The 24,659-nt window shown below is 41.1% G+C and overlaps 1 protein-coding gene across 3 annotated transcripts in view; it reads left to right on the top strand.

Moving 5' to 3' along the window:
• Positions 1-24,659, top strand: part of slc38a12 (solute carrier family 38 member 12) — a 241,466-nt gene that overhangs the window by 61,078 nt on the left and 155,729 nt on the right. For all 3 annotated transcript variants that reach the window (XM_080208957.1, XM_080208955.1, XM_080208956.1), the window contains exons 6-7: positions 1,727-1,807; positions 23,071-23,170. In XM_080208957.1, the coding sequence (XP_080065083.1) occupies positions 1,727-1,807; positions 23,071-23,170 (181 nt within the window). The remainder of the gene's footprint in view (positions 1-1,726; positions 1,808-23,070; positions 23,171-24,659) is intronic.

Below are 24,659 nucleotides of genomic sequence, written 5' to 3'. Positions count from 1 at the left end.
GCTGAATTTCAAAGAAAACTACAGCACAAGAACAGCCTCTTCGTGCCTGCACCGACCATGCTGTCCGATTGAACTTAAAACCCCCTACCCCTATTCCCATCCTATTCTTGTATTTGTCAAGACGCCCCTTAAAAGTAAGTACCATATCCCCCGGCAACAAGTTCCAGGCACCCGCTGCTGTGTGTAAAAAAAAAAACTGCCTTGTACATTTCCTTTTAAACTTTGCCCCTCACACCTTAAACCTGTGTCCCCTAGTAATTGACTCTTCCACCCTGGGAAAAAAACTTCTGACTATCCACTCTGTCCATGCCCCTCAGAATCTTGTAGATCTCTATCAGGTCACCCCTCAACCTCCCTCATTCCAGCAAGAACAAACCAAGTTTCTCCAACCTCTCCTCATAGCCAATGCCCTCTAAACCAGACAACATCCTGATAAATCTTTTCTGTACCCTCTCCAAAGCCTCCACATCTTTCTGGTAGTGTGGCAACCAGAATTGAACACTATATTCCAAGTGTGGCCTAACTAAGGTTCTATAAAGCTGCAACATGACTTGCCAATTTTTAAATTCAATGCCCCAGCCGAAACTCAATTTCATGGACAAGATTAAGTTTGAAGAGGACGTGGGGCAGATAAGAGAGTGGCTCAACTCGGTAAGAAAAAGAAGAAGCAACTGGTCTGAACCTCACTTGTTTACTCACCTAAGTTCTGATAAAAGTTCACAGACCTGAAAAGTTTGCTGTTTCTCTTTTCACAGATGCCAGACCTGTGGAACGTTTCCAGCGCTTTGTTTCTATTAGATTTATGTCTGCAGCATTTTGCTTCTGTGCATAATTTTTAAATATAGGCCCAGGGGTATTAATTCAGGCTGAATTGCCACATCCTAGTATGTTATCAGTTGCAAATTGCGTCAGTGTGCATTGAACTTCTGACTCCCAAGATGTTGGAAGCCATAATAGACCCATCATTGATTTCTGGAGTTGCACTCTGCACAATACCTGAATTCCAGAACATTTAAATGCTGTTTCAATGCTTCAGTTCGTTTTCTCCATTCTCTGGTTAGCTTTTGGATTTTTCACTCTAAGCATGGGTTGAGTCAAATCATATTTACAGTTCACTTCAGATTTTGGAACATTGAAACCACTGAACAAAACCTGTAAAAACAATAAACTTCATCAATGTGCAGACCAATTAGCTTAAACATAAGAATTTGACCATATTTTGTGATTTGACTGTTAATTCACAAGATGTTAAATTGCTCAAGATTACAACTGCCTAACCCAATCCTTTTCCACCTATAAAAGTAAAGCAGTGGGAATGCAGCAGGTGAGGCAGCATCTGTGGAGAGAGGAGCAAAGTAAACATTTCAGTTCTGTGATCTTTCATCAGAACAAGGAAAAGTTTCAGATATAAATTAAGTATAGATTAAATTAATAGAGTCATGGAAAGTGCAAGGAAGAAAAGAATAAAAGAGGAAGCCCTGTGCTAAGGCAGAAAACAGGATAACTCAAATATCGAGGGAAGATGATGGAAAGCAAAAGGGAGTGGTAATGAGACAAGTAAAGAAACAAAATGGATCTACAGGTGTAAATAGGTTGAGCAGAGTCCTGTCTGGGGCAGAGAAAGGAGAGCAGAGATGATTGATATCATTGATGTTTGAATTTGACATCCTTTCCACTATTTTTGAGTCTGTGCACTAACAAACGTATTGCCTGTTTTTGTGCCCAGAAAGAGCTCGTACCTACGATGCATTTGATATTGTGGAACGAATGGAAATGGGTCAGATGGCTTCTATGTTTTTCAATAAAGGTGAGTTTTTCACCATAATGCTTTCAATTTTATAAACAGTTTTTTAATACATACTTAAATGATGGAACAGCTTGTACTGCATTAGCTAATAGTGGTGGTAGTGGGCATCCTACAGTTCACCTCTGCATCCAAGCCCTGAGAAGGGGAGAAATTGACTTGTGTTGTCTCTGATCACATACTGCTGACTCTCTCCATAAGTGTTATGATTGCTATTTTTTTTGAATGACTCGCATTTGGCTTGTATTTTGAAGGTGAGGCTCATGAGGCGAGCTGCTGATTATCATCTCTTTTGATTTGTTAATAGGATTTGGGTAGTGCTGACTAGATCAGCATTAATTGCCCTGGCAAAGGTGGTGGTGAGCATCCTTCTTGAACCACTGTAGTCCATGTGTAGGTACATCCACAGTGCTTTTGGGGAGAATTCCAGGAATTTCGCCCAGTGACAATAAAGAAATGGTGATATGTTTTCCAAGTCAGGATGGTGTTTGGTGTGGAAGGGAACTTGAGCTGGTGGTGTTCCCATACATCTGCTGCCGTTGTCCTTCTAGATGATAGTGGTTGTGGGTTTGGAAGGTGCTGTCAAAGCAGCCTTGTTGAGTTCCTGCTGTGCATCTTGTAGTTGGTATAACTGCTACCACTGTGCATTAGTAATAGAGGGAGTGAATGTTAGGATGCCAATCAAGTGAGCTGCTTTGTCCTCCATGTTGTAGCTGCACTCATTCAGAAAAGTAGGGAGTATTCCATCACACTCCTGACCTGTGCTTTGTAGACGGTGGACAGGCTTCAGGGAGTCAGGGTGAGTGACTTGCTGCAGGATTCTTAGCCTCTTTTTTGTAGCCACAGCAACTGTATGGCCTGTTGAGCTCAGTTTCTGGCTGATGGTAACCCTCAGTATGTTATTGGTGAAGTGACGGTAATGCCGTTGAATGTCATGAGGCAATGGTTAAAATTCTCTCTTGTTGGAGATGGTTATCTTTTGTAGCCTGGCACTTGTGTGGCATGAATGTTACTTGCCACTTAGCTCAAACCTGGATATTGTCCAGGTCTTGTTGCATTTAGACATGACTCCTGAGGAGTCACGATGGGTGCTGATCATTGTACAATGAATCCTGTTTTTGATTTTGTGGTGGAAGGATGGTCAGTAATGAAGCAGCTGAGGATGGTTGGGCCTAAGGCACTACTTTCAGGAACTCCTGCAGTAGTGTGCCAGAGCTGAGATTGATCTAGCAACCACCACAATTTTCCTTTGTGCTAGGTATGACTCCAGTCAGCTGTTTTTTCCCCTAATTGCTATTGACTTCGGATCTGCTAAGGCTCCTTGATGCTGCACGCTTTTCTGCCTTGATGTCTAGGGTAGTTACCCTTGCTGCATTCAGCTCTTTTTCATTCCATTATAACCAAGTTTATAATGAGGTCTGAGTAACCCTTGCAGAACTCAAACTGAGATTGTGAGCTACACAAGTGCCACTTGATAGCACAGTTGGATCTTTTCCATCACTTGACTGATGTAGCCTACTGAGTAGACCGGGGTGGTAATTGGCTGGTTGGATTTTTCTTGCCTTGTTGTGTACCTACATGAGCAATTTCCACATTGCTGGGTAGATGCCACTGTTGTAGCTGTACTGGAACAACTTGGGTAGCGGCATAGCAGGCTTCAGTGCTGTTGCTGGACTATTGTTAAAGCCCATAGCCTCTGCCTTATCTGTGCCCCAATGGAAGCTGATGCTTTTAGGAGATGATGAAGTGAGTGTTTACAGCAGTGGATAAAATGGATTCTGCTCTCAAACTTCTATACACCAGCTGACTCTATGACCAAGGGTGACTGGTCACTTGGTTATGACAAGCCTATGGCTACTTTGCACTTAAGGAACTTCTCCAGATAGCCTCTTTCATCTGCAATTGCAAGTCAGGCACGTGCAGACTCTATAATAAAAATCATCATGCATGTGCAGAAAACTAGTCATTCAATTTGGACCCAATGCACACATCGCATAGACAATCTTTAAAACGATCACATTTTGTAATGGTAATTATGTGGACTATTGTTTGGTGTTTGTCTCTGGGGTGATATCTCTCTGGGCAATGTCGCTGCTGTGGGAGCTATTACTGCTAATGTGTTGCCTTTTGGGGAATGGTTGGCCTCTGGGATTGATGGTTGTCCAGTTCCTTGTAGAATTGCTGCAATCCCATCTTCGTCATTTGCTGCCTGCTGTGATGCAGCAAGTCCTCCAGTTGTGCAAGTGTATCTGGTGTGACTACGATATGCCTGGTTGTTCGTTTTCATGGTGTGCGATCATGATGACAACTTCTCTACATGGTTCCCGTAGAAAGTTTGGAGCACAGAAGCAATTCAGCCTGCACTGGCTGCGGGTGGGAGAGGGGAGAATAAATCTCGGTCTATTTTAATCCCATTTTTTAGCACTCAGTCTGCAGCCTTACAGTTTGCAGCACTTCCGGTGCAGATTCAGATGCCTTTTGAGTTGATGGTTTCTGCTTCAGCACCAATTCAGGCAGTGAACCCCAGACCCCCATCTCTAAATGGGTGAAAACATTTATTCTGATTCTCCCTTCTAATCTTTCTACCGATGCCCTAAAATCTGTGTTCCCAGGTAATTGGCATCTCTGCTGTGGTAAACAGGCCTTTTATCTAGGCTGCTTCTGTTCTAGTCTACCCAATCTTTCCTCTTAGCTGCAATTTTCAAGCCCTGGCCACATTCTTGTAAATCTTCCCTGTACACGCCATAGCAATTAAGTCCTACCTGTAATTTAATGACCAAAATTCCAGTTATGGCCTAACCAATATTTTATACAATTCCAGCTTTACATTCCTGTTTTTGTATTCAATACTTTGTTAGATAAAACATTCCATATGCTTTCTTTACCATCTTAGCCACCTTCAGCGTGTGATGGTCATTCACTCCAAAGGCACTCACTTGTGCTTTCATGGTGGGATCTCTTGTTCAATTCCAGATCATCTTTCAGTTGTTCAAACTCCGTGTTCAGCTGCTCATTTCAATTCAGACACATGCTGATTAAAGTTATATCCCCTCTTTCTGAGCTGTGGTGTTGAACACTTTAGTGGAGGGCTCAAAGTGGCTTCAGGATTCCAAAATTTTGCAAGTCTATTTTTTCTACTCAGTGAGGTTTAGGATGCTCTATTGCTTGCAGCGTTCTTTCTCCTCTTGAGTTCCTACTTTTTGTACAGGACATTGAAACCTGAACCTGAATAAAGTTGCAGACCGAAATTTTAATGATCTGTTTTTTTTAATAAATGTGCCCTATCTTGCAGTAATCAAAACTTGCTCAATTTCAGCTGCATACTCCTGACATGTTCCAAGTGGTGGATGAAATGGTTTCTGTGCTCGAACCTTTATACACCAAGGATGAGTATAGCAAGCCTATGGTCACATTGCACAAAAAGCTGCAAGCTGACAGTCCATGACATATTAGAGATAGTTGTTTCCTGACCACCTTTGATTCATTTTGGCACTTGTATCTTTGATCAATCTTCATGGCTATACTTGAGGTTTAGCTGAACTTTCAGTGAAGTTCAAAAACAAACAACAAACGTTGGCTGGTAATCGATTGTCTGGATATGTATCAAAAGGGCAATGGAATAGTAAACACAAACATAGAAGAGCAGGAGGAGGCCATTTGGCCCTTCAAGCTGCTGTGCCATTCATTATGATCATGGCTAATTATCCGACTCAATAGACGAATCCTGCTTTCCCCCATAACCTTTTGATCCCATTTGCTCGAAATGCTATATCTAGCTGCCTCTTGAATACATTTTAATGTTTTAGCATCAACTACTTCCTGTGGTAATGAATTCCACAAGCTCACCCTCTTTTTGGAATGTTTCCTCACCTCCATCCTAATTAGCCTACCCTGAATCCTTAGACTGTGACCCTTGGTTCTGGACCCCCCCATGATTGGGAACATCTTCCCTGCGTCTATCTTGTCTAGTCATGTTAGAATTTTATAAGTCTTTGAGATATTCCACCACCACCGCCGCCGCACCCCCCCCCCCCCCCCCCCCCCCAAACGTTCACCCAAACGCCAGTGAAAACAATCCTAACCTAGTCAATCTCTCGTACATCAGTTCTGCCATCCCTGGAATCGGCCTGGTAGACCTTTGCTGCATTCCCATGAGCGCAAGAACATCCTTTCTCAGAAAAGGAGATCAAAATTGCACACAGTACTCCAGGTGTGGCCTCACCAAGGCCCTGTATAATTGCAACAACAAGGAGCTGTCCAAGAGCTGGTGCTGACTGATGCTGTAAACCACTGTGAAGGAAATAAAACACAGATTTAAAAAACAAATTTGAGTATAGAGCTTACCTACAGCTAGTGTGAGGCTTTATTTTGGAGGTCTGATCAAATACAGTGCTAAATATCACTCCAAAACTGTTTCTTGTTAATGGAAATTATTGGGGCTAGATTTTGTGGTCAGTGGTGAAGCAAATAAATCTTGCTGACAGATCCAGCGATTTCTTTAGCAGAAATTTGTTTTAATTGTTGTTCAGTGGTAATGTTCTTTCTGGAGCTGGAGTGATATCATCTGTCCTAGAATGCCAATTATATTAGAAGATTTCACAGTCCCACTGTTACTATGTCAAAATCCTGGAACTCCCTCCCTAACTACTGTGGGTATTTCTACAATGCATGGATTACAATGGCTCAAGAAGGTTGCTCACTGCCACCAGCTTGAGGGCAATTAGGGCAATAAATACTGGCATAGTCAGTGGTGTCAGCAGCCCATGAGTGAATACAAAGCCCAGTAGCCAAAATGTTGTAAAATAAAATTATGAAAAATGTTTTGAATCTTTCAAATTGAAGATTCAAACATGCATGAGATTAAGGTGTTAAGAACCAGGCCAGAAACTTCAAGGTGCATAATGAAATTAGCCTAGATCCTAAATTTTACATTTGATTTGGCATTCACTCCATTCGAGCGACCCACTAGGAAGTTTTTATCAAACAAAGTTTATTTAAGAGCACAATTAGAATGTAACAAAAACAATTAGCATAACTTTTATCAACTACAAAACTTAAATGTGATAGTTTAACACTTAACAGCTAGCTATCTGTTTTTTTCAAGGTAATGCAACATCGCACAGCCATACATCCTTCAGACATAGTTAGCACAAAACAAGCATAAAGTTTATTCATTAGTCACAAGTAGACTTATATTCACATTGCAATGAAGTTACATGATCGTGGATTTTCAGTTTTCAAACACTTCTGCATAGAGTTCCAGGCAGTAATCTTCAGAGAAGGATATACCCTCAACCTTAGAGGGAAACTTAATCTCTGGCAGCCCTCAGGCTCCAGAGGGGTAAAGCGAGATTCCTTTCTTTCTTTCTCAAAAACAACATCTAAGCTTGAATATCCTGTGAAAAAGCCTAGCTTCCCTGTCACATGACGATATGTCAGTCATCCCAATGAAACTTCACTCTGCAAAATCCCAGGGGAAAACAGCAGAACTGTGTGTGTTCAGATTAAAACCATATTCTAACCATTAGGCAGCTGCAGTAACAGAACAACATGCCAGTGGACACCGGCGCTTGAGTGTCTAAAAAAAGCTTCTGCAGCGGGTCCTGCACCAGAACATAGCCCAAATACATTTTTTAAATGCACAGTATCATCACAAAGGTAGAAACTAAAAATTAAAATTTTATTGAAATCTCATAATTTAGCAGCACATGGGTGTTGTGGTGATGACGAAGGTGATAGCTAGCATTGGAGGATGTGCACATTACAACCTGTGACGGAGCATTGCATTACAGAACACAGCTTCAGAATTTCTGTACTAATCTACAAATGCCAAACATCCTGAAGTTGCAGTTTGTTCAAGGAGTAATGATAACATAAGCCAATGCTCTGTCCTCCACTGTGGCAAAGTGTGGGTTGTTGTCTTTTCTGTAAGTTTTAATAATGTGCAAGCACCTTCAGAGTACTTTTGTGATGCCATTTGTCCTAAGGGTTGCGATGCATGACCTCACAAGTGAACTACAGATGCAGTTAAATCAATATATCACACACCAACTGGTGGTTCAAACATAAAGACAAAGGAGCCAGCAATAATAAGCCTTTGCAAGTTTGAAATTCATGTAGGTGTTTTGCATATCACATCCTAATGTACTTTTATCCAGAACAGTTCCAGAAGTGATGAATGCAGGCTGACTATAGCAGACTGTGACCCAGTTTATATTCTTGTTAGAACTGTATTCCCTGTTGATCAGTTTATAATGTGCTTTGTAAATTAATTTATGCATTGTTGAACTGTTGGTATGCAACATGGCTGAATATTTGAAACCTGCAAGCTAATTATCATTATCTAAACAGTCTAATGACATTTGCAGGGGGCTTAAAATGGCATTTTGGGTGTTTGAGACTATTTATGGAATTATTCAGGAAAATGTGTTCCAGTGAGCATTGCTTATCCGATCTCCAAACCTGGACGAGCAGCATTTTCCAACCATTTAAAAATAGGCAGACTTAAGCTTGATGTCTTTGGTCCCCACCCCATGCCTGTCCCTTGATCCACTTATCAGGGTGAACTAAACCATAGTCTTAATGTTCTATTTACTCTGAGCAGTGAAAGCCAACCGTATCCTTGCTACCATCAAGACTTCGTTTCTATTATCGGCTGTTTCTGACTCTGCTCATCTGCTGAAAACCTCATCCATGCTTAGTTTTCTTAGCTCAGACTTGACTCTTCCAGTGCTTTTCTAGTTTAACTCCCATTTTGCACCCTTGTTAAATGAGCTCATTCTAAAATCTGTATTCTGACTTACACTGACTCCTGGTCTTGCACCTTTCTTGTATTGTCTGATTTGGATCCTAATCCAACAATGCAATTTTTAAAACTCTTTGTTGTCTTTGTATTCTGTTCCCTCCATGGCCTTGCCTGTCCTTTTCATCTGTAAACTAAAGTCCTCCAAGTTGTTTACACTCCTCCAACTTTGGCCTATTCTGTGTGCCTCTTTGTCCTCGCTATCATGTCTCAGCACAAGAATTCATTTCCTAATCCTGTTCCCCTTGCTCCTGCTAAAACCTACCTATTGAAACTGGAAACTTGGTTAAAATCTTCTGTTAACTTAGTGCAAATTTTTTGTTTGGTTACACTATGGTTTGCATGTATGTGTACATAGTAGTGGTGATCTATTGTAGAAGATAATTGGCAAAAATGGTGCAACCAACCCATACGTAAGTATAATTAAAATATTAACATTTAGTCAGCCTAAAGTGATGTGATGAATTGGACTAGGCAACATAGGTGGCCAATCAGGTCTAATGTATCTGCAACATTATCCATATTTTCACAAAGGCTTTGTTGCAACACCATCTTGTAGTTGTGCAAGCTCAGTTGAGTTGGTGAACTTATGACAAACAATTCCACTGCTTGAGGAAGCTGCCAGCAGCCTTTACTTTGCAAAGGAACTGTCTGGAGCAAGGCTGCAGCTGTCACAGGCTGGCGAAAGACATGCTAGCCTCAAGCATCCTCATCATTCATAACTGTCACACATCCTGTCAACATTTTCTATTCCAACATACTCTGTCCATGATTTTAATAGAACTGCCTACGTATGTGTGTCATGTTGTAATTGTTGCATTTTCCTCTTCATTTTCCACTCACACTGTGTGTGTGCAAGGATATCTTAAGTTTGCACAGGTAGTTTCCAGTAGACAAGGGAGTTTACAATGGAAGTACAGAAAAGACAACTTAAAATGGAGGCTAATGTATTATTGTTTGTCATTTATCCACTAACCTGACATTTTAAGGAACAACTTGTTTGAAGCCCCATTTGAGACTACATAAGATCATGCCGTGGAGCATTTCAAGATTATCATCTTGATTTCTTTAATTTATTACTTGGAGTTGGATTTGAAGTTACAGCTGTGGTCCTTTAAGTTTTTTGGAAGTTAGGTGTTTCCTTGGTATCAATATTCTATAATAACATTTAAACAAAAAAAGTGGAACTGGAGGAAAGATGACCATAGTTTAATTCTTCCTACTATATTGGAATACAAATGTAGAAACATACATAGCCCAGCAATAATTGCTTAAATTTTCTGCAGAACAAGCTTGAGCTATTTGCCTGCTTTGATCAGATTATGATTGCAGTTGATTTCACTGGATAGGAAGACCCCAGAATGGGATCCTGGCAGAAAAGACCATAACTTTTTTTCAGAAAATGTGGAGGGACTGCTAATTTGTTTTTAATCAAAATGTGATGAGATTGATAGGATGATACAATACTCCTTCATGACCCTTGGCAAATATACATAAATATTAAGGTTAACGTGGGTTTCAGTGAATATCTTGGGCTACAATGGTCTCAGTACTGCACAGTTCTTTTAAAAATACAAGCTGGCTGTGTTAAGCCACACTCCACTCAACCCAAGTTAATGGCTGTAAATTTCTCCTCAATTCCCCCAGTTTCTGCTTCAACACAAATGATTTCAAAATCTGTTTTCAAAAAGACACTTTCAAATCTTTTAAAGAATGCTTTCTCTCAACTGCTCCCATCAAAGTTTAGCTTTCAGGTTTTATATTTCCCTCTGCTCCAGATATCTTTCTGGTGCCTCAGCTCTGCCTGTCTTTTACAGCCATGATCACCAGGCAGGAGTGTTCCCTTCCTGTTGGGGAACACTTCAGCAGTCACGGGCATTCAGCCTCCGATCTTTGGGTAAGCATTCTCCAATGTGGCCTTCACGACACACGACAATGCAGAATCACTGAGCAGAGACTGATAGCCAAGTTCTGCACACATAAGGACGGCCTCAACCAGGATCTTGGGTTCATGTCACACTATCTAAACCCCAACAACTTGCCTTGGCTTGCAAAATCTCACTGACTATCCTGGCTGGAGACAATACACATCTCTTTAACCTGTGCTTAATCCCCTCTCCACTCACATTGTCTGTACCTTTAAGACTTCTTTACCTGTAAAGACTCATATTCCAACCGTTATCTTGTAAATTGAATTTGTATCAATAAATGCCCTGTTTGTGACCACAACTCTCACTCTCACCTGATGAGGGGGCAGTGCTCTGAAAGCTTGTGGCTTGTACTTCCAAATAAACCTGTTGGACTTTAACTTGGTATTGTGAGACTTCTTACTGTCCTTTCAGAACAGTTGCCAGTTAAAATATCCCCAGGCTCTTGCTTCATTTCTTTCGTTTCTTTAGCTAACTGGACTTTAAATCTCTACACTTGTTTTCATAGATTCATAGACTTCCTGGAGTGCAGAAAGAGGCCTTTGGGCACATTGAGCCTGCACTGACAACAATCCCACCCAGGCCCTAAATCCAAAACCCCATGTAGCTACCATGCTAAATCTCCCTGACATGAAGGAGCAACTTAGTATGGTCAATCAACCTAACCTGCACATCTTTGGATAGTGGGAAGAAACTGAAGCACCCAGAGGAAAACCCATGTAAACACAGGAGAACTCCACACAGTCACCAAAGGCTGGAATTGAACTCAGGTGCCTGGCACTGAGGCAGCAGAGCTTAACCACTGCCACCATGCTGTCCTTTCTTAACCATTACTCCTTCTTGTAGCAAGGATGAGAGGTGTTTCTCCTCTTGCCTTCTAAACCAACTGCTAATGAATTCAGCTAAAATTAAAACTCAAAAAAACCTTTCTACGGGGTGGTACAGTGGTTAACACTGCTGCCTCACAGCGTCAGCGACCCAGGTTTGGGTCCCTGACACTGTCTGTGTGGAATCGGCAAGTTCTCCTCATGCCTGTGTGAGTTTGCTCCCACAGTCTGAAAGACGTGCCATGCTAAATTCTCCCTCAGTGTACCTGAACAGGTACTGGAGTGTGAATCAGGGGATTTTCATAGTGACTTCATTGCAATATTAATGTAAACCTACTTGTGACACTAAAAAATGAACTTTAAACTTAAGAGTGCTCCTGGTTCTAGGCAACAATCTTGTGCTTCTGCTGGGTTTTATTTACTCTTCGCTTCATAACCCCTTGAAGCACAGGTTGAATTAAAACCAACACCGCTGCACATACAAACATCTTTATCCAGCATCAATCTAACTGTAGGTTTATCTTCCCTACATAGACACTGAATTAAACCCACTTAAAACTATATCCTATTCACCAAAACTCATACATCTTTTAAAACTATCTTTGCTTTCCTAACAAAGTTGACAAATGCATTTCAAGAAAATGACTTTAATTTGAAGGAGCAAACTAATTTCCTTTCCACATTTTGCTCTAATACAAGAATCTAGCTGGACTTAACTGATTCCTTGCCACTGCCCCAAATTTACACTAATACAGGAATCTATGGGAACATAAGAATTAGGAGCACAAGTATGCAAATTCAGTCCTTTGTGCCTGCTCTGCCATTCTCTCCCTGGGCTCTAATCCACCTCCCCACCTGTTCCCAATATTCCTCTTTCCCTTTATTGAAATATGTCCATCTCCCTCTTAAAACCATTGATTCAGATTCTACCGTGCTAAGAGGTAACGAGTACTACAGATTTGCCACACTCTGCGAGAAGTAGTTCCTCCTTGTCTCAGTTTTATATCTACTGCCTCTCAATCTAGACTTGTGACCTGTTGTTCTGGATTGCCCCATTAGAGGAAATATTTGATCTACATTTATTTTATCAATGCCTTCTAAAATTTTATATAGCTCGATCAGATCCCCCTCTCATCCTTCTAAACTCTAGAGAGTACAAGCTCAAACTGTTTAATCTCTCCCCATATATCAACCCTTCCATCCTTGGAATCAATCTGGTGAACCTCCCCTGAACTGCCTGAATACCGTCACATCTTTTGTCAAATAAGGAGACCAAAACTGGACACTCTACTCCAGATATGGTCTCACTACCTTGCAACAACAGTTCTCTACTTTTATACTCCAGTCCCTTTGCAATAAATGTCAACATCTCATTTGCCTTTTTTATTGCATGCTGCACTTGCATACTGACTTCCTGTGATTCGTGAATGTAGGCCCCAGATCTCCTCTTGGACACATTTTAAATCTGCTTTCTGTTGAGATAATTTGCCTTTTCTATTTTATCTGTCAAGTGGATAACCTCACACTTATCCACGTTAACCTCCATCGACCAAATTTTGGCCCATGCTCCGAGCATATCTGTATCCATTTGTAAAATCTTTATATCCTCTTCACTGCCTGCTTTCCTACCTGTTTTATATCGCCTGCAAATTTTGCAGTGTTACACTCCATCCCTGCTTGTAGATCATTCTATATAGATTGTAAACAGTTGAGGTCCAAGGGCTGGCCCCTGCAATACCCCGCTAGTTACATTTCGCCGGCCAGGGAAGGACCAGTTTATCCTGACTGTCTTTTTTCTGCCAGTCAGCCAGTCCTCAAACCAGTCAACTACTCTATCCCCAATCCTCTGTGATCTCATCTTCTGGAGTAGTCTTTTATGTATTCTGGAAGTCTAGATATACCACATTCATAGGTTCCCCATTATCCACCTTGCTGGTTATGTCATCAAAGAACTTGAGCAAGTTTGTCAAACTTAACTTACCCTTCATAAAACCATGCTGACAATGGTGGATTGAGCTTTGTCTTTCCAAATGCTCATTCATCTCAATGATTCCCACAATTTCCCCATCAGAGGTCAAGCTAACCAACCTATAATTTCCTACTTCTTGTCCCTCGCCTTCGTGAATAGGGACATTTGCATGTTTCCAATCCACCAGGATCTTATCAGAATCCAACGACTTTGGAAATATCACAACCAACGCATCCACTATCTCTGCTGCCACCTTCTTTTAATGCTGTAAGGTGCAGGCCATCAGATCCCGGAGGCTTATCTGCCTTTAATGCCATTAGTTTGTTCAACGCCACCTCCTTAGTGATAATGCACCAAGTTGCTCTGCATTACTAAGAGTTTTTGGAAAATCTTCATTATTCTCTACTGTGAAGACAGGCAAAATATTGGTTTAGTGCCTCTCCCATCTGTTCCCCATTACCTCACCAGTATTGTCCTCTAAAGGGCCAACGCTGACTAAGCTATTCTCTCCCTCATTATATTGCCATGGAAGCTTTTGTTTCCTTTGTTTTCTGCTGGTATCCTTTCATAGTTCATCTTGGCTCTTTCGATTCTTCTATTTTTAGTAGCCTTTTGCTGGACCTTAAAGTTGTCCCAATCCTCCAGTTTACCACTAGCTTTTGCAGTTTGCTATATCCTGGTTTTTGCCTTTATGACCTCTGACTTCCTTATCTAGCCATGGAACATTTTTTTCCTTTTATAATTTATCTTCCTTTCAGGAATATACTTCAATTGAGAGGTATTCAATATCTCCCAGAATACCTGCCATTGTTCCTTGATTGTCCTGCCCTCAATTATTTGTACCCAGTTTCCTTGGGTCAACTCTTTCCTTAGGCCTGTCTAATTACCTCTGCCCAATGCTAAAACTCTGGTATGGCATCTGTCTTCACTTGCTCAATCTGAATCTGAAATTCTTGCACACGGTAATCATTATTTTTAACTATTCATTTAGCAATATTTAAGTTGCTAGAGTTATTGCTTTTGGATTGAACTAGTGTTCACCTTGTTTTAATTTACTGAATAATGAGCATGTGGAGAACAAGGAGAGGTGATACTCCAGTGGACTGCCTGTATCCTGAGGGCTGCTTGTCTGTTTCATAACATTAGCAGATTGCTAGATTTAGCACACTGTTTTGAATTGCTGTGCTGAGGTCCCTGCTTGTTGGTCTCTAACACTGATAATGGAGTTATTATCAATCCAGGTTTGTTATAAATGCCACTTTATGGTGAATGGTGACTCTTATTACTGTCTGATCTTTTCTTGGGTGTTAAATTTCCCCTATTTCTACTTGCGCAATAGTGAAAGCAGATTTGATTTATTGTCATCATATATTGGGAGACGGTGAAAAGTATTGTTTCTTTGGGCTATAAAGATAAAACATACCATTCATAGAGTACATAGGGGAGAATGAAAGAATGCAGTTACAGATAGGTGAAGAGAAAAATCAGCCTAATACATGATAGGTCTATTCAAAAGTCTGGCAGCAGGAGGGACGAAGCTGTTCTTAAGTCAATTGGTATGTATTCTCAGACTTTAATTAGCTAGATGGCCTTCCATTGATCAGATCATGGATACTAATGTTACAATGGGAACTGCCACTTATGTAATTAGTACAACTTCACTATAATCTTACCCCATTCGACACGTTACCTCTGCTAGATCTTTAAGAGGACTACCTAATTATTTCTATTTTCATTTCCCTGCTCATGCCCTATAGCATTCATTTTTTTTTCCCTTCGGGTATTAATCCAATTCTCTTGAAGTTGCTATTAAATCTGCTTCAGATCATAACTCAATGTGGGAGAGGGCGGAGAATTCTCCTCTTCCCCTGTTTTTTGCCAATTATTTTTAAACTCTCACCTGATTATTGACACTCTTGTTGGTTTCTCTAACTTTATCAGGACCTTCAGATTTTGAAGTCTATTCGATAAGCTTTAACCTCTACAAAACTGCATATCTGGATGATGACACTTCCCTTCAATCTGAAACTGTTCACTGCTAGTTCTAATTAATCACAGGTTTGAAGCATTAACTCTGTTTCTCTCTACATGGATGCTGCCAGACCTGAGTTTCCAGCATTTTCTTTAGTTTCAAGCATCCATGTTATTTTGCTTTGAAAGTGTGAATTACTCATTTTCTATCTCCTTTTTTTTTAGTACAAACAATTCAAGTAACTTGGGATCAGTTGTATGACATGAGCTCAAGTTCAGGCACTTGCAACTGGATAGAAGATTTTGAGTTACAGTCCCATTCCAGCGCTTGAGCGCAAAGTCTAGCACTCCAGTGCAATACTGAGGGAGTGCTGCAGTATCAGTGTCATTGTCCTTCAGACAAAGCATTAAACTGAGGCATATGCTTTCTCCTCTGATGGATGCAAAAAAAAATCTCATGGCATTTTTTCAGAAAAGAGCAGGGGGTTTATCCCCGGTTAAATTATACCCCTCAATTAACATACTTAAATCAGGTTTTTTGATCATTATCACAGTGCTGGTTGTGAGTTTGCTGTGTATAAATGAGCTGCTGGCTCTCCCATGTTTCAGCAGTGATTACAGTTCAAAAATATTTAATTAGCTGTTAAGTGCTTTGAGACACCTGGTTATGAAGGCTTGCATTTATGTAGCATGCTATCTTTTTATCTTGGAAAATATTGACTACAAATAATGAACAGCATGGCTTTTGACTGAACAGCATTGGATTTGCTGCTAATGCTACCTGCTATTCTATCTCCCAGTTGCAAAATGGCTGGAAGTCTCTGGTAACACAAGTCTGATTGTTTTTGTTGGACATTTGACCACTTGTACCTATTGGTCAGCTTTAAAACTCTATGCAAGAGCAATTTCTCTTTCTAATGCTTAATCATTTAGCTCATAGTTCACTCTTGTTGAATGGAAGTTACTTGGATGTGCAAGCAAGGAAGTGCTGAATTAGGCAAACTTTGAAGATTTGGTCCCCATGCTTTTTGTATGCCATTTCAGCCCATCCCTGTTCAATGCTACCTCTTACTTCCTGTCCAAATTTTCCTTTTGGTATTTTCATGCTCTCAGAGCAACTCTTGCTCCACTACCCTTGCATTTATACTCCTAGTTTCTCAAAGTTGCTGCTCACTTGTTATCCATCATGTTAAGTGGGCGTCATTTTAGCATGGCTGTTCCACTGAAGGTGATGTGGCATTATTACTTCCCTCACGAACCCAGTTGTGAAACGTTTTGTCAATTGAATTGGCACTGCTGTTGTTAGATACATGGACTAGCTCTGGTTCTTCTGCATTTCAAATAAATTACTATCAAATGGTGTCCTATAGTTAAATTTCTGGCTATTCAGTTGCCTTTCCAACTATGGGGCAGTTACTCTAATCTCCAGCTTCCCTCAGTGATGTTTTGCTTTCTCTTCACAGGGCTGTGTGCCTTTCCTGTGAGATTTGCCCATTTGTGTGAAAAGCAACAACTCTGACTTTCCCCTCCACCTTGTAACTCGTGTATTTTCAAATCATAGTGGAGAAATCTATCCTAGTAGTGCACAAATGAGAAAATTTCTGTTTTAAATGAAGTGAGTTTAGAGCTTTGTAAATTGTCCTTGCAGTTTTTGAATTTGCCCTTTGTTGTGCAGTCAATGCATTCATGTTAAGACCACTGTTAAAAAGAGTAGAGAGAATTCAATGGCTTGAACTAAAAAGATTAATCAACTCCAAGGCTAAGCAATGACCTCCTTTCTCCAATGACCTTCCTGGTATTTGTTTCATTTCCATGCATCGTCCAGTATGAATCAACCCATGAAGATCTAAAAGGATGATTGAAAATCTCATGCCTGCTATCTGTCTTTTGGAACAATTGGTTTACTGGATGCCTTAGAAGTGGAACATAAATTGCAAAGATGATAGCTTGGTAATTAGTAAATCTAAAATACAACCAGCAGAAGGAGGGGTAGTTCTGTAGGACAGCAGTTAAACTACTCATCTAGATAACAGAACTGTGAAGCAAGCTGTTCTGTACCAAAGTGGAGACGCTGATCAATGAAGACAGTAAAACAAGTTTACCATTCTTAATGTGGTAATTGAGTTCCAGCAGGGTTGGTTTGACATTGCTGAAACCTATAGCTGTCCATGCCATTGGACAAAATTCCTTCCTAAGATTCTGTTGCAATGTGCCAAAATTCTGTTGCTTGCTTCAAAATTAAGAAGTAATATTAGAGTCTTGCTGCAACTGTACAGGGTACTGGTGAGGCCGCAGCTGGAGTACTGTGTGCAGTTTTGGTCGCCACACTTGAGGGATATATTGGCCTTGGGGGGAGTGCAGAGGAGGTTCACTAGGTTGATACCGGAGATGAGGGGGTTGGACTATGAAGAGAGACTAAATAGACTGGGTCTGTACTCGTTGGAGTTTAGAAGGATGAGGGGGGATCTTATAGAGACGTATAAGATAATGAAGGGGTTGGATAGGGTAGAGGTAGAGAGATTCTTCCCGCTTAGAAAGGATAGCAGGACTAGAGGGCACAGCCTCAAGATAAGGGGGGAGACAGTTTAGATCGGAGTTGAGGAGGAACTTCTTCACTCAAAGGGTGGTGAATCTCTGGAATTCTCTGCCTGTTGAAGTGGTGGAGGCTACCTCGCTGTAGATAGGTTTTTGATTGACAAGGGAATTAAGGGTTATGGGGAGAGAGTGGGAAAGTGGAACTGATCCACTTCAGATCAGCCCTGATCTTATTGAATGGTGGGGCAGGCTCAAAGGGCTAGATGGCCTACTCCTGCTCCTGTTTCTTATGTTAGGTTAGTCTATGTTTGCTGAAGTGTTGTAATTTCTCAGGCTTCAGATCACGCTGCTAAACTCATTCTTGGTCGATCATTTGATATACTTCTGTATAGCATTTTGGCTGGCAGTGTATCTTCTGCAGAATGACTGCTGCATAGGTGTCAGGAATTTTTAAATGGGAATAATGAGGCTGTAAGCTCTCTGTTATTATGGAATAAGTTGGACAATGACTCCTGGGAAGATACCATGATACAGAAAGTTGTGCAAGTGGAGGAGCAAACAGGAATGTAGCGGTAGTTGGGGACAGTATAGTGAGGGCAATAGACACTTTTCTGTAGCAGAGTGTGAGTGCAGAAAGCTGTGGGGTTTGCCTGGTGCCAGGCTTTGGAACATCTCAGGCTCGAGGGGGACCTGCAGTGGGAAGGGGTGGATCCAGTTGTGATCCAGTGGCAAAGGAGGTACAAAAAGAGGTTTGGCAGAGTCAATATAAGAGGCTAGGTACCAAATTAAGCAGAACCTCAGATGTGAATCTCTGGATTATTATCTGAACCATATGCAAATTGACATAGGACAAACAAGAATAGACAGATGAATGTATGGCTCAAAGACTGGTGAGAAAGAAGGGGGTTCTGGTTCGTGGAGGTCTTGCCTCAGTGCTGAGGTAAGTGGCATCTGTGCCATTGCAACAGTCTATACCCAAATTCTGCTGGGGCTGAGTGTGTTCTTGTGAATCGCATAGCTTTAGAAGTAGGGTGTGCTTTAAGCTAAACAAAGTGATTGAGGAATCAAACTTCAGTAAATATAACAAACCAAGGAGGAGATTCAAGAGCATAGAACATTACAGCGCAGTACAGGTCCTTCGGCCCTTGATGTTGCACCGACCAGTGGAACCAATCTAATGACCCTCTGACCTAACCTATTTCAGGCAAGAAACCATAATAAAATGGGAAATCAGGGTCCTAGAATAGCAGGAAAGGGGCAGATATAAAACCTAAGAATAACAAAAACAAAATTCAAGGTTCTGTATTTGAATGCAGTAAGATTCATAAGGAGTAAATTACTTGATAGTGCATTTTGAAGTAAACAAACACTCTGATAGCCTTTTCTTTATCCCAGGGTGGAAGAGTCAATTACTAGGGGACATAAGGTTCGAAGGACCAGTTTCAAAGATGCATGAAGCAAGTTTTTCTCTCACAGGGTGGTGGGTACCTGGAACTCGCTGCCGGGGGAAATAGTGGAAGCAGATATAATAGTGACTTTTAAGAGGTGTCTTGACAAATACATAAATGGCATGGGAATAGAGGGATATGGTCCCCAGAAGGATAAGGAGTTTTAGTTCAGAGTGGCAGCATGGTCAGTGCAGGCTTGGAGGACCCAAGAGCTTGTTTCTGTGCTGTAATTTTCTTTGTTCTTTGCACAGAAATGTGGCTACAGGACGACAATGATTGGGCTCTGAATATTGAGGGATATTCAAGAGGAATTGTAAGTTAGGTAAAGGTGGAGGGTTGTCACTGTTGATCAAGGATGGCATTGGTGCAATAGTTAGATGACCTTGGTTCAGGAGATTGGGATGTAGGATCGATAGGAATAAAAGGTAATGGGGGTGGTCTGTAGTCCTCCTTAATAGGAACCATAGCGTAAGACAAAGTATGAAAAGAAATATTGGGTGCTATTAATGGATGGCAATCGTCAAAGGTGATTTTAAATCTCTATATAAATAATGGAATAATCAGATTGTTAGTAGAAGTCTGCATGTGCAGCTCATAGAATGCTTTTGAGACAGCTTCTTCGAGTAGCAAATTCTCAAACACTGTGCAAGTTATGTTAGACTTGGTATTGTGTAATGTGACAGGATTAATTAATCTCCGTGAAGGCACCCTAAGGTAGCAGTGACCACAGGATGCTTAAATTTTACACTCAGTTTGAAAGGGAAAAGAATGGCTTTAAAACTGGCATTTTAAAGTTTGGGAATTGTGTGGGCATTAAAGCTGAGCTAGCTGCAGTGAACTGGAACACGAGAAGATGCATCAATAGAGGTGCATTGGCAGATGTTTCAGGGGATATTTCAGAATACTCCAAGTATATTCCTACTATAAAAGAATATAAGCAACAGATACACTATCCTTGATTAACTAAGGAAGTTAAGGAAAGCATCAAACTTGCCAAAAAAGTATATAATTCTGTAAAGGTGAGCAGTGGGTCAGATGATTGGTCAGAATGTAAGGAACGGCAGAATGACCGAAAGGTTAATGAAGAAAAAGAAATTAGAGTACTAGAGGAAGCTGGCTAGAAATGTGAACACAGTAAAAAGTCTGACAACACCAGGTTTTAGTCCAACCTATTTATTTGATAATATACTCACAAGCTTTCGAGGGGACTGCCTCTTCGTCAGGTGAATGGAGAGTTCTGGCCTCAGACAGAGCATATAAAGCACAGACAGTTTAGAGATTACTGATTAAGATGCGAATCCTTACACCTAACCTGCTGTTCAAGACCTGAAGTGGCTGATAATGTGAGTGGAAGGAGCACTGATCACAGTGCTCCTTCCACTCACATTATCAGCCACTTCAGGTCTTGAACAGCAGGTTAGGTGTAAGGATTCGCATCTTAATCAGTAATCTCTAAACTGTCTGTGCTTTATATGCTCTGTCTGAGGCCAGAACTCTCCATTCACCTGACGAAGAGGCAGTCCCCTCGAAAGCTTGTGAGTATATTATCAAATAAATAGGTTGGACTAAAACCTGGTGTTGTCAGACTTTTTACTGTGTTTACGCCAGTCCAACGCCGGCATACCCACATCATGACTAGAAATGTGAAAACAGAGTTTCTACAGGTATTTAAAAAGCAAGACTAAATAAATTAAGTATTGGCCCTCTAGACAGTGACAGCCTGGGAAAATGTGAGGTTGTTCACTTTGGCAGGAAGAATAAAAAAAAGTATTAAATGGACAACAGTTACGGAATTCTGAGGGGCAGAGGGATCTTGTGCATGAGTTAAAGTTAATACGCAGGTACAGCAAGTAATTAAGCTATTGGAATACTAGAGGAATCAAATGTCAGGATATTATGCTTCAGTTATACAGGGTATTTGTGAGACCACATTTTGCATGTGTGTGCAGTTTTGGTTTTATTTAAGGAAGAATGTAAATATATTGGAGGTGTTTCAGAGAAAGTTTACTAGATTGATACCTAGAATGAGTGGATTGCCTTGTGAGAAAAGGTTAGTGATAGTGGGTTTGTTTCCACTGAAGTTTAGAAGAGCAAGGGATGACTTGATTGAAGTATTAACATTCTAAATGGTCTTGACAAGCTGGACATGGGAAGAATGTTTGCTCTTGTGGGTGAGTCTAGAACTAAGGAGCATTATTTCAAAATTAGGGGTCACCCTCTACCAGCAGAGAAGAGGAGAAATGATTTTTGAGTTTTGTGCGACTTTAGAACACTCTACCTCAAGGCGGTGGAAGTCATTGGATATTTTTAACATGGAGATAGATTCTTGTTAGGCAAGGGAATCAAAGATTATTGGGGTAGGTGGAAATGTAGAACTAAAAACATAGGTCAGTGATATTGAATGGTTAGCTTGAGAGGCAGAATGGCCATTTCCTATTTTCTATGTTCATTGGTTGAGAATTAGTACTGGCAGCAGCTTTGAAATGCACGTTTCCGTCTTCAGCTTTTCTGATGTTTGCTCCTATAGGCATAGGGCGGCACGGTAGCACAGTGGTTAGCACTGCTGCTTCACAGCTCCAGGGACCTGGGTTCAATTCCCGGCTCGGGTCATTGTCTGTGTGGAGTTTGCATATTCTCCTCGTGTCTGCGTGGGTTTCCTCTGGGTGCTCCAGTTTCCTCCCACAGTCCAAAAATGTGTGGGTTAGGCTGATTTTGGCCATGCTAAATTGCCCCTTAGTGTCCTGACAAGTGTAGGTTAGAGGGATTTGTAGGTAAAATATATAGCGATATGGGGGTAGGGCCTTGGTGGGATTGTGGTTGGTGTAGACTCGATGGGCCGAATGGCCGCCTCCTGTACTGTAGGGATTCTATGATTCTATTGTCTATGACATTGATATGTTAGATGCCCATTCTGAGGATTCTGGCAACCTTTTGCCACTTCATTCAAATAGCATTCATTCTTTAAGATTGGTATTTGGGGGATAATTGAAGCTCGACACCCAGGCCCAACATGCAGATAGGTGCATTTTCGAGGAGTCCATCTGGAAGTTTCCCTTCAGGCCACTCTGCATTCTGACTCGCCATTCCATTGCTGTCATTGGGCCAAAATCCTGGAACTGCCTCCCGAACAACACTGGGTGTTCCTACCCCACGTGGACTGCAGCGGTTGAAGAAGGCAGCTCGCTACCACTACCTCGAGGGCATTTGGGAATGGGCAATAAATGCTAGCTTAACCAATGAAGCCCATGTCCCTTGAATTTTAATTTTTAAAATGTCTCTTGATGAGCAGATGTGAACAGGAACTCTGGCTGGCGTTTTCATTCTGCCCCGTGGTGTTGAAGACCTGTAGTGGTCGACCGTTGTGCCTGAGATCAACTATTTTGGTTCAGATGACCAAATCTTGGATGCTTAGCTGTTGTTAATTAGACAGCACTGCTTGTTCGCTTGAGGACCCCATTACCTGTGTGTGGTATCCAGTGTTTTGTTACATCCTGAAAATCCTTCAGTGATGTGTTTATAGTAATTCACCGAAAATAATATGTAGCACTGAAGGAAAATTACCCATTTCACTTTTGACAGTTCCCATGGAGAATAATCTCTTAAATAAGTACAAAGACAAAAAGGACAGATTGCACAGGTCATTCTTGGCAGCACTTGCTTCAGTATCAAATGCCAATAACTGAAAATAAAGTTGGTGGCAGAGAAGAGCATCTGTCTTTGTACAAAGGTTTGAGAACACATATGGGTTGCCGCATCTTTAATTTGTTTTGTTTGTTTCCCCCACAGTGGGAGTCAACATGTTCTACATCTGCATCATAATCTACCTCTATGGGGATCTGGCTATCTACGCAGCTGCTGTCCCATATTCCCTCACTGAAGTCGTCTGGTAAGTGCTCGATTGATGCTCTTGCCCTTCATTTAGCTGCAATGTCAGAGAGATTGCTGCTGACCTCTTAATCTTAATTTTTTTCCCAATTTTCTGATGAATGGTCATACAGTTAGTTTAAAACAAAGAAATAAGAAAGGACAAAAAAATTGATTGAAGATAAAGCAGAATAACCATTAGTATTTCGTCTTATTAGTTTCCATGTGATCCCCCTAGCAGCAAAGATGCTCATTTCGAGTTTGCTGGCAGCTGCTAAATTGAGACTCTAATAGTTAACTACGCTTTGGTCTCTGTTGTTAATTATGTCTTGAATTTCAAAGAAAGGTTAAAAGTGTGCAGCTGTCATTAACCCTTGTGTTTGTAGTATTAGAAATAACATGATCAGATCAGGCAGACGCACCTGTAGTGTCAGTCTCCAGTCCTTGTCCCCAGTGGTTCAAAACTTACACCTTCATTCCACCAGTGAAAGTTGTCACAGGCCAACGGCATTTTCTGGCCACGTTCATTTCTACTTGAGAATTTTAATTACACTGCATACAGCAACAGCAGGATATCAGCAGGCAGTGTTACATTATAACCTAAATATGGACTAATTTTAATGGAAAAAGTATCCCATGATATTTGGGGGGAAAAAAAAGACAAAATAGAAGGAAGGTAAAACAGTCATTTAGTCTGAACTGGACATTTGAGAAAGGGCTTGAAGCCTTTGCAGAGGGTGGTTATAGGATAAGGGATTGTGGTTGCATGTATGGGCTGGAGAAGCTAGACTTTTTCTCAGAGCAAAGAGGACTGAGAGGTGATAGAGATATTTATAATTGAGTTGAGATAAAGCACGTAGAGCAAAAGTTTTGATGGCTGATGTGTCAGTGACCGCAAGGTAGAGATTAAAGGTGGTTTGGAACCTTTCAAGAAGCGCCATGATTTATTTTTATACACCAGGTTGTGAATATTTGGAATGCAGTGCCCGATAGGGTGTTTTGATGGATTTTTTTTGGCAGTTCCCAGAAAGGAATCACATAGTTACAGCGTAGGCAGAGCTTATTCAGTCTGTCATGCCCCTACTAACTGTCTGCAAGAGCAAATCAGCTAATCCCATTCTGCGTCACGATTTAATCTGTCTTCACCAACCCTCTCGATCAGTAAAATCATAGAAACCATAGAGTGCAGGAGACTATTCGGCCCATTGAGTCTGCACCAACAACAATCCCACCCAGTCCCTAGCCCTGCAACCCCATTAGTTTACCACACCACTCCCAGTAACTACACATCCTGGGATACTAAGGAGCAATTTAGCACGGCCAATGCATTTTGCCAGTGGATTCCAGATCTGAACCACTGCGCGTTGCAAAGAAAAGTTTCTCCTTGTCACCTTTTGATTTTTCATTCCTTCACCCTAAAGTAGGGTCCTCTGGTTTTCAATCCTTTCAATGGGAGCAGATCCTACTGTCTAAATATATTTTTATGAGAGAAACCTTCACTGAGGTAATTA

Source organism: Carcharhinus amblyrhynchos, chromosome 21 (genome assembly GCF_965287045.1).
Source record: "Carcharhinus amblyrhynchos chromosome 21, sCarAmb.v2.hapA, whole genome shotgun sequence".
In the NCBI taxonomy this organism is placed as follows: domain Eukaryota; kingdom Metazoa; phylum Chordata; class Chondrichthyes; order Carcharhiniformes; family Carcharhinidae; genus Carcharhinus; species Carcharhinus amblyrhynchos.
This window is presented reverse-complemented; position numbering and strand designations above follow the sequence as displayed.